Raw genomic sequence first — 16,741 nt, 5'->3', positions numbered from 1 at the left:
CTTTTTTTTTTTTTTTTATAATAGATGGGCAAAAACGGCAAATGTATCCATTTAAAATTAAATCTACAACATTATTAAAGGATGACTGTGTTTCTTTTTATGTAATTTTCTTTTAAGTTTTCTTGTTTTTGTTTCATTTTTTTGCAGTCTATTCTCGTTTGTCTTTTTTTATTACCAGTACATGTTTGGGTTTTCTTTACTTTACAGGTGTAGAGCTTAACCAGTCCTCATATAAAGGCCCAGTATATAAAGTGATGAGGCTTTAGCTCTTGGACTTCTTGTTTGAATCCTTTTGGATTAATTGACCCCAAAATAAATTCTTTTTCCTAATTGTAAGTAAAATAGGACACCACTTTGCCCTATTGTGTTACTGCCTTATATACCAATCCAGATGAACAAGAAAAAGATGGCTTGTTAACATGAAAGTGTTAATTAACAGGAACACAATGAAAATATTCTATTATTTCATATAAGTAAGCTCATATGGACAGCATTGTCAAACTAATGGCATTGTTGCATCTCCTTTTTCTTGTCTTTACAGCAAAGGAAAAAAACCTATTCTCATTCTTCGAACACAGCTTTCTGTACGGGTTCATGCAATTCTAGGTAAGGGCTTTTTTTTTTTTTTTTTTTCTCTCCCACCACTTTCTTCTGAATGTATTTATGTATTTTTTTTTTATACTCTGTGAAAGACCAGCCTCAGTACAGACAGACACGGACACCAAATGTACAAAACACGCACTGTTTGTTTATTGTGCAACACACACAGCCAACCACAGTGCACAAAAATACCATGCTATACTCTGTCCTTTTTCCTCTCTTCTGGCCACCTCCACTCCTCTCTTGTTAGCTCTGTCCTTTTGCACCCGACTCTAGCTGTCGAATGGAGTGAGGCGGCCCCTTTTATCTCTCCCCGAATGTGCTCCAGGTGCTCTGTAATGGTCTCCTGGCAGCAGTTCCTGGTGTGGCAGACGTGCTGTCCTCTAGGGCTCCAGGACCATCCAGGCACCCCCTGGTGGAGGCCACGAATCTCCACAGGGTTGAGTTTTTTTTTTTTAAGCTCCATCTCCGTGTTCCTGATGGAATCCAGGGGGGGCTGCCCTCTTACGCCCAGGGAAAGAGAGTGCTCCTCTCCCGGTCCGTCCTTCTTCCAGCTTTCTGGTGGGGTAGGAACCCTCGTCGTCTGCCACATACACCTATATATGTACAGTGCCCCAGTGAGCAAGCGAAGTATTTGTGTATTTTGCATTTCCTTGCCATGTGTTTTTGTTGAATCACTGTTAGACTCCCAGGACTATTGAATGTGCCACTTTAAAGCTCATAAGGTTTGGTTATGCTGTCTGCTAGTGTGTGTGTGCGCATGTGCACATTGTGCGTTTTAACAGTTACTATAACACTTGCTTGCATTTACTCTTAATTATATTCATACATATTTTCACCCTGCATCTCATCCCAAGTGTTGAAATACATTTCTGGTTTTTCTACAGTTGGGTCATTTCTAATCTTGCCCATCAATTTGTTTTCTTTGGGATCCCTCTGTGTTGTTCTGTTTATATTAAATAGAAAATAATTTCCTGTGCAACTGATGCAGAAACAAGAAATAACAGCCATTTTGATGGTTTATCTTATTTTTGTACTAGCACTCCCATAAATTCTTTTTATTTGTATTTTGAGATTTTAGTAATAATAGTATGGGATTACTTTTTATTTTCACAGTATATTTCTTGGTGTAGAAGATTGCATAATTACCTTCTTTCCATGATCAAGCCAGTCATTTTAGAAATTTGGTAGCTTTGTACACGTAACGTATGGGAATCTGTACAGTAGTTATTAATAATTTCTTTTTTTTTTTTTTATTGCCTTCTTGAAGCTGCTACTGGTTGTGTTTCCATTTTGAAATAAAATGCATTTTCACCATGTATTATATCCCTATTGCAACACTAATTTTTCTTACTATGTGATGGTTGAAGAAATATCTGACACTTTGAAGCACAGAGGGTGATTTATGATTTTTTCAATATACAGTACTATTTGTAGCACATTATGAAAACAATACAGTAGATTTGTTTCCTAGCTCTTTCATCTTGTGATAATTAGGCCAGTGTGTGGTTTCTAAGACTGGCATAACGCCCTTACATGGTGTTCTGATCTGAATCATTGTGGCCTACTAATGCTGTCTAGTGTGCACTAATGCATGTGAATACTATAGCATTTGGACAGATGTGATGGATGTCGACACTGCTCAAACTTTTTAAGTATTCCTTCTGGTTGTGCAGCTGTACAGATTGTACTGACCTTATCAATTATTATTCAGCTATGAAATATTCCAAAACCATTTTTTTTGTCTAGCCTTTGATTACATGTAAAATGAAAACGGAGATGAATTTTTTTTTGGGCCAAATGATTTGAATAAAGACATCTGTTAAGTATATGATAATAATGATTATTATAATAATGAACCACCCACTGAGCATTTGAGTATATTTAGTGCATTTAATTTTTCAGACTTAGAAACATATAAAGATTAGTGTAGCCTCCTATAGAAAAGACTGTTGGTGGCATTAAGTTATTCTAGCCACTGCCAGTGTAGCTGCGTTTTCCCAAAATTACTAAAGTTCAGCAGCTTCAACTCAAAAAACGGGATTCAGCAAAAGCCTGACGCGCAGAAATGATTCCACAGACAAAATATCTTCGTTTTTAAAAGTTTAGTTAAGTTTCAAAGTAAAACAGTTCACACAAAAAGAAAAAACTAATGTTAAGAAATGTTCAGTTCAAAGCTTAAATCTTGTTACATCTCAAATCGTTACTATTTACTTAGCATTTCTGAACCATTTCAAAATGGTCAGAAAACTTTATGCTTATCCCATCTCTGAGTAGAAAATGGGTCTTTCAAGTCCCTCTTTACTGGGACCTGTTCTTTCCACAACTGAACTTATTATCACACTGTTTCTCAATTATAGTAAGACGGTTCTATCTCTTACTAACTTATAGGGGGAAAGACCAAAAGTTATGACTAGGAAAAATTTTTATTCTATTCGAATTAAGCAAACATTAATATGAGTTTACCTCAAAACTTTTTAGCTTTCTAAGATTGGCTCTTACAGTCAGGAAGCAGAGATAAGTAGCTTCAAACAGAAAAATGGAGTTAACAATGACTGTATAGTGTGTGAGAAACCATCAAATACCTCCTGTACTACTATTTTAGACTTTAGAAATTATAGATTTATTTGTTGGTTCCTTTATTTAAAAAAACGAACTAAACTGTAATGGTGTTGTACAGGTAAGCTTGCACTTCTAAGAAAAAAAGGCTACTCTGTTTCACTGGACAGAAGACTGTTTTATTTAAGGTAAATGTAGATTAAACCAAAAAAACAAACGTGGTGTTCTTGAATGTGCTGTAGAAGGATTAACTTGACACTGACTGGAGATATTCAGAATCTTCAATTTCAGGTGTTCAGGCTGTAATACATATTAAGATATGTTTGAATTTTAGATGTGAGTGAAACTTTTGTATAGTAAAGGCTAACTATAAAACCTACTGACCTTAACTTAGAAGTAGGGATGAACATCTATAATATACTCAATAATGTCAGCTTGCACATCGTTAAAACAACAATTAAGATTTTGTCACTCACTTGACGCTGAAAGCAAATAAAAATCTAAAATTGCTATTATTAGTTTACGAGCTCAGTAGCCCAAGGCAAGTGAAGCTCCGTGATTAATTTGTACATTTTAGTGAGTGTGCAATATAAGAGATGCATTTGAGAAGTACTTCTGTCTGCTACAACATCTTTCTGTTATTTTGACCATTGCAGCAATATGTCATAACAGTGAACAGAGTCTAGATGGTCTATGGATATACTATGTGTTAAAATGCTACACCTATTATGGAATGGCATGTTTGCATTTCCAATTGGACAGTAATGTTAACTAACTTTAATTATTCATTTAGACTTCAGACATGATACAATGAATGCTTTGCAACCTCCTGCATGCTTCTACTCGTATAGCTAGGCAGATTGGCTGATTCAGGTGTGTTGAGTACTGAAATCTGCATATCCTGCAGTTCTTCATTATTAACTCTATATTAATGGAAATCCTTTTTATCTCCTTTTGACAGGGTGTAACACATTGTTTATGTTGAATGCATATTTTACACTTCATATTTTCACAAACATTAAAGACCGTACCTCTGTTCTTTGTAATTCAACATTACCGCCAGTGCTTTGAGTGCTGCCTTATTTAAGTGTTGGATTGGTTTAGAATTGTGACAATCCTTGCACAATCTAATTGTTCCCATCTAGTTTTAAGATTTATATTCGTTAGATTTAATTAATAAATGTCGATTATCCTCCCATTTATGGTGGTGGTCTGGCTTTGAAAAGACAAATGTTGCTGGTAAGACAGCAATCTGCAAGCGATGTTGGAAATTGGCTGTTAAAGACAGTTTGACAAATAAAGTTTCACCCTCCGTGAACTAACCACCGCATGGAATATTAAGAATATGAAAATCTTTGGGAGCCAGCTGCTCACAACACTCCACCCAAAAATATTTTTTAAATGCTACTGACTCAATCTATCGATTTTGTATAGTCAAATCATGCAAAAAATGTGCATTTTTTTGCTAAAATATTTTTAACAGTTACTTCCTGAAAATAACCTCATTGAATGTAAACATGGAAGACTTCATTCCCACAATGCTATGTGTTTGAATGAAAGATGGGTCTCTTCACCAGTGAGAGACAGAGTTCTACAGCTCTAATCAGAGATATAAAAATGTGAGTCATGCATAGCATGATACGAGCAAACATCCATTGATGTGCCTGATTAACATTTCCTGCTTTTTATATTAATTTAAGTTGCTGTTGGAAAATAAGAACAAATATTTATTTGCCGTTGATGCAGTATTGTTTCATTTAATGTGAAGGTAGATATGTCTGATTCAGATACGAGTTAGTACAGAAGCATTTAGTTAGCTTTGCTTGCCTTAATTTAATTTAAAGCAGAGCATAATGTTTTCTATTTAGTCAGTCCAGCCACACACAGTCAGTCCTGAGGAGACAGGGCAGATCTAAAAGCAAACTAAAGTTCCAGTGCCAGTCTCTACAGTATCATTAATGGAAGTCTTGGTTAAAGCTTAATATTGGACATTTGCCATTCTTTCAATTGTTTCAGCTAGTGGCATGAAGTTTGAAATTAGTCTTTTTCCTGATAGGATGCCACACCTGAGGCATTTTTTTGTGTGTGATAGGCCTGCTTACATAATGTCTGTGTAAATTATAGGTAGTGTGGTATGTGTAATGAATAGGTTGTTTTGAAAAGAGATTTGACAGCATCTGCAAAAATAAGTATTAAGAGATTCTTGTAGAAGTGCATAAATATTAATATGTATATATTTTGCTAACATATTCACTGTTTAGTATTTGCAAAGCATAATAACGCTCAAGGCTGTCTCAACGCAGATAGTTCTCTCTTTATATATCATTGGTCCTTATTTTCCTTTTCCTTGTTTTCTCTGGAATATTTTGGTGGAACCTCTGCCATCACTAGTGATCCTGAGTTGCACTTTCTGGCAGGTGGTGAGGTTTCCTACAGTTTGCTTATATTTGTGTTTTTTTTTTTCTTGGATTACACCTTTGTTCATCTTCTAGAAGAAATTTTTACCAAGCTAGTGAATCAATTACATTATTTAAACAAAAGGTCGATGAACCATAGTCTGTACATTTCACTCTGATGCATTTTGATGTACTGTATACTATTTATCAATTTTCTGATTAGTTGAATAAAACTACATTTACTATCTTTTTTACTAATTACTGACAAATACACTTACAAAATGCTTTTTCCACTGCTTGAAACAGATGTCACTAATTTAAAAAGATAGCCTTGTTTTTGAGAGACACTTGCTTTAAACTTGCATACTGTATCTGTGTCTTATCAGACAAAGATGTGTTTGCAGACTGATGTAAAATGCTATATTAATAGCAATAAACATATTTTTGGAGGGGAACAAACCACTTTTTTCCATTCAAGGACCATGGCCTAAGATTTGTTGTTACTATTTCTCAGCCTAACTTCATTCCACTTAGTTGTGAACTGTTGCTACACCGTGTGATGAAGTCTGATGAACCCAAGAAGGCAGTATCACCTGAAATTACCAGAGATTGCAGCCCTAAGGTTCCCAAAGCAGATACAGTCTCCACCCTCAATGAAGCAAATCCATTGCTGAATACTCTTTCAGAAAGTCAAATTTTGTAACATGAACACTTAATTATCATTAATTGCTTCAAGGACAGTCTCCAAAGGCAGCATCAGCTGTGAGAATGACTAAACATCCAACCCCTCCTCTGTTCTGTAGGCTGCAACTAACGGTACTTAAAATGAGTGTAATCAGTATTGGACGTTGGAGCTAGAGGTGCAGGTTTGAAAATGTTTCCAGACTTCGTTTGTGGAAAATTCAGCTTTATTGTAGTTTATCAGATTCTAAAGGGTATTAAAAGCAACTTTCTTTGTCTAGATGAATTTTCATTAAGTGAATGTTCATAAAGCAGGGGAAGCCTTTACTCTTGTGAGCTTGGGTCCAACACCATCAGGCTAACACCAGCACTTTGTCCAAACACATGTTTATTATACAATAAACAAGACCCACACAGCACCAATCACTTTTCCATGGGTTTCTCTTCCAAATATCCGCTGACCGACTTTCCTGCTCCTGCTCCCGACTCTAGCTCTCTGATTGGAGTGAGGTAGCCCCTTTTATTCCCACCTGGATGTGCTCCAGGTGCCTGATGACAGTCTTCCGCAGTACTTCCTGGTGTGGTGGAAGTGCTGCCCTTGCAACTGGAAGCACCCCGGGTCTCACTGGAAGGCTGAGCCCACCTTCCCAGGTGTGGCAGAAGTGTTGATCTCCTGGGCTCCACGACGCTCTGGGCGCCCCCTGACGGTGGACAAGGGCTCCACTGGGCTTGAGCTTCCTTGCTCCTTCCCTTTGGTCCTCTCAACATCCAGGGTGGTTACTTCCTTGTGGCCCGGGCGAAGTATAGACCACCTCTCAGTCCTTCCAGACATCCCGGCTGGGTCTGACCCTCAGCCTCCTGTGACACTCTCCAAACCTTGTTGTACTTTGATGTCCTATCTGTGGAAATCAGGAACAGGAGAGGACATAATACATACCTGCAACTGTGCAAGTTGGCTCCACTGTCCCATACTCTTTAACAGGAGCCTCTTGAACCTGCATCCGTCGAAATTCATAACTAAGTATTGGGCAATGGCAAGTGAAGATGCACAAAATGACTGCAAATGGATGGAGGTAAAAGTGCAAGTACTTATAATTCCATAAGTGCTTTTAAAAGAACAAAACAAACATCTTCCCAATAATAAATCCATAAATAAATTTAAGGTTTCCCAGGTGAAGTTTTACACCCAAACAGTGCTTTTACCATTTCTAGCTGAACGTCATTCATCTGGTGACCTTTAATAATAATAATACATTATATAGCACCTTACCCATGCTCAAGGCATTTAACACTACGGCAAATATTAATTAATGCAGTGACCTCTGATTTAAAAATGGACCCAGTGCAACATAATTCTTCTGGGACTGCATCATCTGAGGAGGACATATTCACTTAAGTTTAAGAGTTTATCAAATTACTCCTTTGCCTGTTAACTGTACATCTCCAAGGTCAATGTTTTCCTTCTCTTGTTGAAAACACCTTGGGTTGTGTTCTGCTAACTATTTCCAAGTTATCATGAATTTCTAGAGCCATTTTTCAGGTGACACAAGTACAAAGACCTTTGGCATTCTCATATTTTGAAGTGGTTTTGTTGTAGATAATCCACGACTAGCAGAGAAATCCAATAAAATGTATTGGTCAGAACAACATCAGCTATTCCTCCTAGTCAATGTCTTTCAGGTTGCAACTGTACCTCATTCCTAAAATGAGTGTTAAATCTCCCAGTAGGCTTCTCTTAACACCCCCTTCCCTCCTTATCCTTTCTAACACCAAATCCAATGTCTCTAAAATGTCAGAATGCATGGTAAATACTGTTTATGCAAATATACGTTTTGTGTCTGCTTCCCAAAGTTCTCAAAGAGAATCTAGTGAGATGCAGGGATGGAAAGTAATGGAGTACAATTAGTTAATTGTACTCCAGTACATTTTTTCATGCATCTTTACTTAAGTATATTTAACTCTGGATACTTTTGACTTTTACTCCACTAAATTTTACAGCGAATATCTCAAATTTCTACTCTAATACATTTCTTCATGTCAATCAATGCATTACATTTTACAATCGCATGAACAGTTTGTTGTTTTTGAATGATTCTTTTCAGTGAATCATGGGATTGCTGAATTGATTTGTTTGTACCTGTGAGTTCCACAGGAGTTCTAAAACGCATGCATAATGCTGTTGGTGTTTTTTGTTTAGAGCAATGTTTCTTAAATTATCGGTTGCAGATATGACTATGATGGGTCACCACATGAATGTATGGTAAAATGAACCATGTTTTTCCACGTGCAACTTTTGTGTTGAATTATAAACTGCATGCTATTTATTGTGTACTATTTGCAGCAGTTTAGTATGTGAAATAATGTCTTTGACATATCACAGTGAGCTTTCTGTGGCACTAAAATAATAAGTATTCCCAAATTCCATCTTACAACCAGTGAAGCAGTCAAAATGAGAATGACAGCACAGACACACATAATTAAGTGGGAGAACAGACAAACTTGTCAGGTGAAAGGACTGCAGCACTAATTTAAAATGTCAAAATGAAAGTAGCAGGTATGGTTAAGAATGTGACAACGTTCGGGGTTTTATGAGGGTTGAGTCAATAGAGTAACGGTGTGTGTTGATCTATCTATAGATATGTAGATCTACAGTATATACTAGCTGAAATACCCAGCGTTGCCTGGGAGAAAATTTTGTGTGTGTGTGTGTGTGTGTGTGTTTTTTTTTTAATTGTTTGAGACAACTTTAAAAATACCAATAACAAACAATGAAGACTCAATGTGTTTGTCTTGCGGTCTTGTATGTATGGTATCATCCAGTTGACGCTCAGAACCAAACAAACTATATATATATATATATATATATATATATATATATATATATATATATATAGTTATCGTATCTTCATGTCAGTCCCAATAATGACCAAACACCGTCTCCTATAACTAAAGATGCACAGATTTTCAGAGAATTTTTGACCATATTTAATAAATCATTCAAACTGTGAAACGGAAGGTTGGAAACAGGTACAGTAAGTGAACCTTCAGCTAATGACTTTTTGAAAAGCTCATTGCAGTCTGAATTTAGCATACCTGGAGTCCATTTAATGAAACGAGTTCAGAGGTGTGGCCTAGAATGTCTTTGATTGATAAAAGAACACTGAAGTTTGAGTTTGAGCTTTTGACAAGAAGCATATCCAGATGGGAATCATGCCAAGCACAACTATATGCAAAACATTGAACAAGAAAGGAGTCCATGGCAGGACACCAAGAATGAAGCCACTGCTATCAAAAAAGAACATTGCCGAACGCCTGAAGTTTGCAAAAGAGCACTTGGACACTCCAAAACGGTACTGGGAAAATGTTTTGTGGAGTGATGAAACCAAAATTGAACTATTTGGGAGGAACAAGCAGAACTTCATTTGGCGTAAAAAGGGCACTGCATGTCAATATCAAAACATCATCCCTACAGTAAAGTATGGTGGAGGGAACATCATGATTTGGGCCTGCTTTGCTGCATCAGGGCCTGGACAGCTTCAGTACCTGTGACTTTGATGAAGATCAGATCACTTTTTATGACCAATTTATGCAGTAAACCAGACAATTCCAAAGGGTTCACATACTTTTTACTTAAACATAAAGAATGCTGGCAGTCACCTCCAGTTTGCCCTCTGGTGGTTGTTCTGAGTGTCAACTGGATGATAACATACATACAAGACCGTAAGGGGGTGTGTTAGGGCTGATTTCACCCAACAGTATTTTTAGTTGACCAATGAGAAACATTCTCATCTATCTATCTAGATATCCATCTATCTATCTAGATATCAGGGCGCTTTGCTCTCCCACCCCCGTGTTTGGTTTACCGGATATACAATTTAAAGAGATTTTTATTTTCATGGGAATTGTTACTTATGCATTATTTTCACTTTTACTTTAAAAACTTTTGTAAAAACATTACTTGTCCTTTATTTCCGGCCCCAGGTGTCGTTACATCCTTCTCGCAGGACGTATAATGCTGCTCGCGTTGTGAAGGGGGTGGCTGAATGCACGTTAAGAAGATGCCGTTGGATCATCTGCTGTCTTTCTGCTGCTGGCGAGCTGCCTGTTCTGCTTGTCGCATGTCGTTGTTTTAAGAGCTGGGAGCACATAATGAGGATCTGCCAAAAGCAATCCAACAACTGCTAGTTTAGATGTCCGTGGACTTGTTAAATGATGGCTTACTGCCTTGTCTCGCGTGACGTTGTAAAAACAATACTTGTCCTTTTATTTCCGGAGCCGGGCATGGTTGAATCTCTTTCTCGCAGGACGTATAACGCTGCTTGCGTTGTGAAGGGGGTTGACCATTTTAAAGCCTGTACAGGCGCTGTCTTTTTTGCCACTTTGTGTCTTTGCTGCTCGCGTTATGAAGGGGGTGGGGGGGTTAGGGTGGCTGAATGCACGCAAGGAGAAGTGGTCGGATCATCTGCTGCGAGCTGCGTATTTTGCTTGTCGCTTGATATTGTTTTAAGAGCTGGGAGCAAGTTAAAGTGTCTCTTGCGGGTAATCGGATATACAATTTTAAAAGCTTTTTTTTTTCTTTGGAATTGTTTCAATTTCATTATTTGCACTTTTACTTTAAAGCTTCATTAACAACAATATTTGGTATTACCTTTTATTCAAAATCGCATTGAATTTTGATTTCGTTTTTGGAGACGCATTCTGACAACGCAACGTAAAACTGCCCGTGAGTGAATATTGTTTGTTTCTCTAATAAATAATCCGACTTTTTCTAATGTTTGTCCCTGTGATTTGTTAATTGTCATAGCAAAAGCTATTCTCATGGGAAACTGTAAACCATTATAATACGAATGGCATATCAAGATCTCCTTTGGCGTCTAATGTTGTTCGCGGAATATATACATTACCTTTCTTGTCACCTGTTAAAATTTGCATTGCTTCTCCGTGATCATAAATATACACCTGACCAAATTGTGTTTTCTTTGAAATTAAACTTGTCATTGCTTTAACTGTTGCAGGACCACAGATGCTCAGTGTATGGTCCATTATTGTGTAAATCTGTTTTGTGCATTGAATGATGCGAAGGCGAAAAGACTTTGTTTTCTGCTCTTTGCCTTTTATTTCTGATCTTGCTTTGTCCTGCTGTTTTTTCAATTACACCTGGTTCTGATGATTTCCCTTTTTTTTTTTTTTTTTTGATACTGTAGTGACTGACGTAATAAAGTGTCAACAAATCGCTGCACTATCGCTGACTTTGTAACCCCAAACACCACTTTCTAGCACCTTCTCCAACCCCTCATCCCTTGGGTCTCTCCCCCCCTCCCCTTACCGCATCAATCACTACCCTGCTATCAGTCTTCCGTGCTGTACTCTGCCCTTCCTTAAGGAACGGTCACTTAAAACAAAAAAGGCTTCAACCTGGCTGGGACACTACAATACTTTCGAATTTTACTGCTTTCATATTCTTTTCCTTTCTCTGCATGTGTATCGTGCCATCGTTTGTTTGAGCCTTTCGAATTCCACTGCTTTCATAATTTATCTGCCTTTTTTTCTCTCCAGTGCTTTTGGGTCTCTTTTCTCCACGCTTCTCTTTCTTCTTTTCTTAGTCATTGATGTTTCATCTAGAACGTATTGTCCTTATACACTTTATGTACTGAGAGCACAGGATCTGCGTGTGCTACGTGCCTTTACATGACTGTTTTACTGGCCGTGCGCTTATTTAATATTCTTTGTGTCTCGCGGGTCTTTTAATTGTCTTCCGAGAAGATCATGTCTCTGCGCTTTGCTTTTCCTTTCCAGGATTTTTTTTTCTATAATGGATATATATAAATATATTAGATAGATATTGAAGTTTCGGTGGTAATGGACAACTGGTTGATCCTGCATTATGTTGTTGGCTTTTACAGAATACACTGAATCTAAATCTGCATTTGAGGTGCGAAGAACACATTACCTAAACAGTTTTTATTTCCATGGGCAGTTATTCTGACTAAAGGTCTGAGGTTCTATTCAATATCTATTTTTTCCTGCACACTACACTATTTCTTTATTTTTTTGTATTGCTCTTGTATGCTACATCATATTTTATCATTTTATGTTATTAGAAAAATATAAATTTGGTAGTGTAAAAGACGTGTTTTCTGCCAATGAGAAACATTTAAAACTGGACTGTTCACTGAATTATTCAGCAAGATTTTTCCAATTCCGTATATAAAGTACACATAGTATATACACTCACCTAAAGGATTATTAGGAACACCTGTTCAATTTCTCATTAATGCAATTCTCTAATCAACCAATCACATGGCAGTTGCTTCAATGCATTTAGGGGTGTGGTCCTGGTCAAGACAATTTCCTGAACTCCAAACTGAATGTCAGAATGAGAAAGAAAGGTGATTTAAGCAGTTTTCAACGTGGCATGGTTGCTGGTGCCAGACGAGCCGGTCTGAGTATTTCACAATCTGCTCAGTTACTGGGATTTACACGCACAACCATTTCTAGGGTTTACAAAGAATGGTGTGAAAAGGGAAAAACATCCAGTATGCGGCAGTCCTGTGGGCGAAAATGCCTTGTTGATGCTAGAGGTCAGAGGAGAATGGGCCGACTGATTCAAGCTGATAGAGTAACTTTGACTGAAATAACCACTCGTTACAACCGAGGTATGCAGCAAAGCATTTGTGAAGCCACAACACGCACAACCTTGAGGCGGATGGGCTACAACAGCCGAAGACTCCACCGGGTACCAATCATCTCCACTACAAATAGGAAAAAGAGGCTACAATTTGCACAAGCTCACCAAAATTGGACAGTTGGAGACTGGAAAACTGTTGCCTGGTCTGGTGAGTCTCTTTCTGTTGAGACATTCAAATGGTAGTCAGAATTTGGCGTAAACAGAATGAGAACATGGATCCATCATGCCTTGTTGCCACTGTGCAGGCTGGTGGTGGTGGTGTAATGGTGTGGGGGATGTTTTCTTGGCACACTTTAGGCCCCTTAGTGCCAATTGGGCATCGTTTAAATGCCACGGGCTACCTGAGCATTGTTTCTGACCATGTCCATCACTTCATGACCACCATGTACCCATCCTCTGATGGCTACTTCCAGCAGGATAATGCACCATGTCACAAAGCTCGAATCATTTCAAATTGGTTTCTTGAACATGACAATGAGTTCACTGTACTAAAATGGCCCCCACAGTCACCAGATCTCAACCCAATAGAGCATCTTTGGGATGTGGTGGAACGGGAGCTTCATGCCCTGGATGTGCATCCCACAAATCTCTATCAACTGCAGGATGCTATCCTATCAATATGGGCCAACATTTCTAAAGAATGCTTTCAGCACCTTGTTGAATCAATGCCACGTAGAATTAAGGCAGTTCTGAAGGCGAAAAGGGGTCAAACACCGTATTAGTATGGTGTTCCTAATAATCCTTTAGGTGAGTGTATATCTCTTGGAATATTAACTCCAGTATTTTAAACTATTTGCAGGCTCATTTAGAAAAATCTATTCTTAATGGTGGAGCTCATTTACAAAACTTTATTTTAATATTATTTAAGACAAAATAAAGTGCATTGATTAAATTTTTAACTACTTCATTCCTTAACTGATGCCGTGAGTAAAATGACAAAAGTTAAGTGATGCTTTCAAAAATCATCATATCCTCACAAAACACCCCAAAGAATTATTTCTTTCAGCTTTACTAAAACTTACACTGACCATTTTCTCTGGAATGATTCACCTCAGAAATCTGTTCCTGTTTTGAATGATAGTAGTTCTAGGTTTAACCCAAGGTGCTCTCTGTGTAGAGTTTGCTTGTTTCACCCATGTCTGTGTGGGTTTCCTCTCACAGTCCAAAGACATGCAGGTTAAATGGATTGGCAGTGCTGAATTGGTCCTATAGTATGTTTGTGTGTGTATGTGCGCTCTTACTGCAATGGGATGGCATCCTATCCAGGTGTCTTTCTTGCCTCGTACCCTATGGTTGCTGAGAGAGGCTCCAGCTGCTCCATGACACTCCTCTGAAAAAACTGATTTGGAATATGGATAGACAGAGTATTGTTCATATTTTTTATGTCTCACACTTTTCTCTTTTAATAATATTCATGTGAGAAAATGTTTGAAAAGAAGCAAAAACATTTACCTTTTTATTACATGGCCATTGTTATTTACCTCATTATGACTCCATTGTCACTATGATGATGATAATCCTCGTCTTGGGTCCCAGTATGGTGCCAATTTTCTAATCTGGGTCCTCAGATTAAAAAGTCTTTTTAATACCCTGTATCATTTTATGAACTAGAGGAAAGCTGAAGTTTTACATAAACTGCAAAACAAATTTGCACTGCTAGCCCAGACACCCAATACTGTTCGCACTTATCTCAAGATCCCCTAGGTGCAGCCTACAGAATAGAGAGGAGGGGTTGAATGTTACTGTACCACGATCACATTGTCATTCTCACAGCTGATACTGTTTTCAAAGATTGTCCTTTTGCAAATTGCAGATGTGCAAATGAAATGCGGTCAGCCTCTTTCGTTTAGATGTTAAAAGTGCAAGTGAAAGTAGTACCTATCTGATTCATGATTCTAAATCATAATGCAATGCAGTAACAATGTGTTTGTATTAGAATGCATTAATTATTTGTCAATTTGTTAATGGAATTAAACATAATATATACAGTAAATATTGACCTAATACATTTTTCAGCATAATCTCCATCATTCAAAATGGTTCATCCTGTACTGTTTTTGTATTTCACGCAATATGCAGTCAGTAGGTACTTTCTTTCTTTTACTTAAGTAGAAAGGTCAATTGTGTACTTAAGTTTTTACTAGAATACATTTTTGCTTATTTGTGCTTTTACTTGAGTGAATTGTTTCAGTACTTCTACACCACTGGTGAGATGTAACCATGGTAGGGCAGATTGACGTAAAAACCAACATTCTATACTTTTGCAGCCACAGAGCATTAAAATAATTAGAAGTTAAACTTTTCAGTAATAGTTAATTTTTTCATTGCCATCTTTAGTACATAAGGCTTTACACTTTGTTTGAAAGGGCAATGCTTATGATATTGCCTTCATCACATTTTAAGCATTTATTTTTTACAAAAATGTTGATTTGTTGTTGAAGTACATGTGTAAACCATTCGTTCATTTTATATTATCGATGTTATGTACTTTGAGCATGGGAAAGATGATAAATTTATTATTGGTATTCTTATTCAACAATTTTTCACTTTTATAAAAAAACCAACCTAATAGATGCCTTAATCAGTAGGTTACCACTCAAGTGTGCATTGATAATCCATCAAAAATCTTGTGCAAAAGGTTGTGTGCAACACACAGATAAATTCACTTAGAACATTGTCTACTAAAAAATACTGCTTAAGACATAGGAGCTAAAGAGAAGAAATGAAAAGGAAAACTTTACAACTCCTCTTCATAAGTGATGTTCTGGATAACCTGCATGTTACACTACCAGATCGCCACTTTCTGGCAATGCAAGGGCAACTGGATGTTAAGCAGGTGTGCCACACTGAGTTTGAAAAAGTCCAGAACCATTTTAGTTATGCTTAGTCATTTTGCCTTTTAATGTTAAATCTAGAATTTTGCTTTGCTGTAAGTTCTGCACATTTGCAATCTAAATTGCTGTAAATATTGTGTTTCTTCTCACAAAATCCAACTTTCCACCAACAGCAGCAGCAGATCCCCTGTGGGTGGGCAGGCAACTGTATATTGCTATGCCTCAAAGTCTCTTTCAGTTTGGATTAAATGCGTTGGATTAAAAAAAGTACATCACACTAAGTCAGCCTTATCACTTATGGAATGTGATTTATTTAAATTTTTAATTACTGGTGAAAATACCTAAAAACTTCATAAAGATGACCTATGTTTATATAGGATGTTATTGCAGCTTAATTTTGACTCTGATAAGTGGTTTTCTTTTGGATCCATGAGATAACCGTTAAAGAGTTACAAGTTGCTGGCTCTGGCAAAAATATCTGGCAGAAAGTGAAAATGCAGCTTTGCCTAAAATAAAGCTATCAAATTAATTTAAAAGACTACTCTGTATTTAGCTAGCCTATATACTGAAAAATTATTTTGCTTAAGAAAGTAATAACAGCAACAATTGACAAGTGTATTTAGCACACAGTTTATCTACTCTGTCTGAAGAATTACTGTGGCTGTTTTTTCGTCCCCATGTTAGTTATAACACTAAAGGAAATATTGCTGAACTGTTAAATACGAGTAGGGTTACTTGCAATACAGTTGACTAGTCTGCTGCTATATTTCGGCTTGTTTCGTCTTCAGGTGTTCATGGAATGAGCTAGTACTGTTGGGGAATGCCACCCATTGATCATACAACCTGTTTCTCAGGTTTTGAGATTTCTTGAAATTTCAATTTCTAAGAGTAGATTCCTGCCTAACATTTTGGGGTGGATGTGGTACAGCTGCCACCATTGTCTGCTCAAGAACAATATGGAAAGTTTTATATCAAGCCAGAGT

At 37.3% G+C, this 16,741-nt stretch overlaps 1 protein-coding gene across 1 annotated transcript in view; it reads left to right on the top strand.

Annotated features, from left to right (window-relative positions):
• Positions 1 to 16,741, top strand: part of fhod1 (formin homology 2 domain containing 1) — a 196,577-nt gene that overhangs the window by 42,096 nt on the left and 137,740 nt on the right. Inside the window, 1 exon segment of the mRNA XM_039762959.1 lies at positions 542 to 606. Within this exon segment, the coding sequence (XP_039618893.1) occupies positions 542 to 606 (65 nt within the window).

The sequence above is a fragment of the Polypterus senegalus genome, chromosome 9 (genome assembly GCF_016835505.1).
Source record: "Polypterus senegalus isolate Bchr_013 chromosome 9, ASM1683550v1, whole genome shotgun sequence".
In the NCBI taxonomy this organism is placed as follows: Eukaryota; Metazoa; Chordata; class Cladistia; order Polypteriformes; family Polypteridae; genus Polypterus; species Polypterus senegalus.
This window is presented reverse-complemented; position numbering and strand designations above follow the sequence as displayed.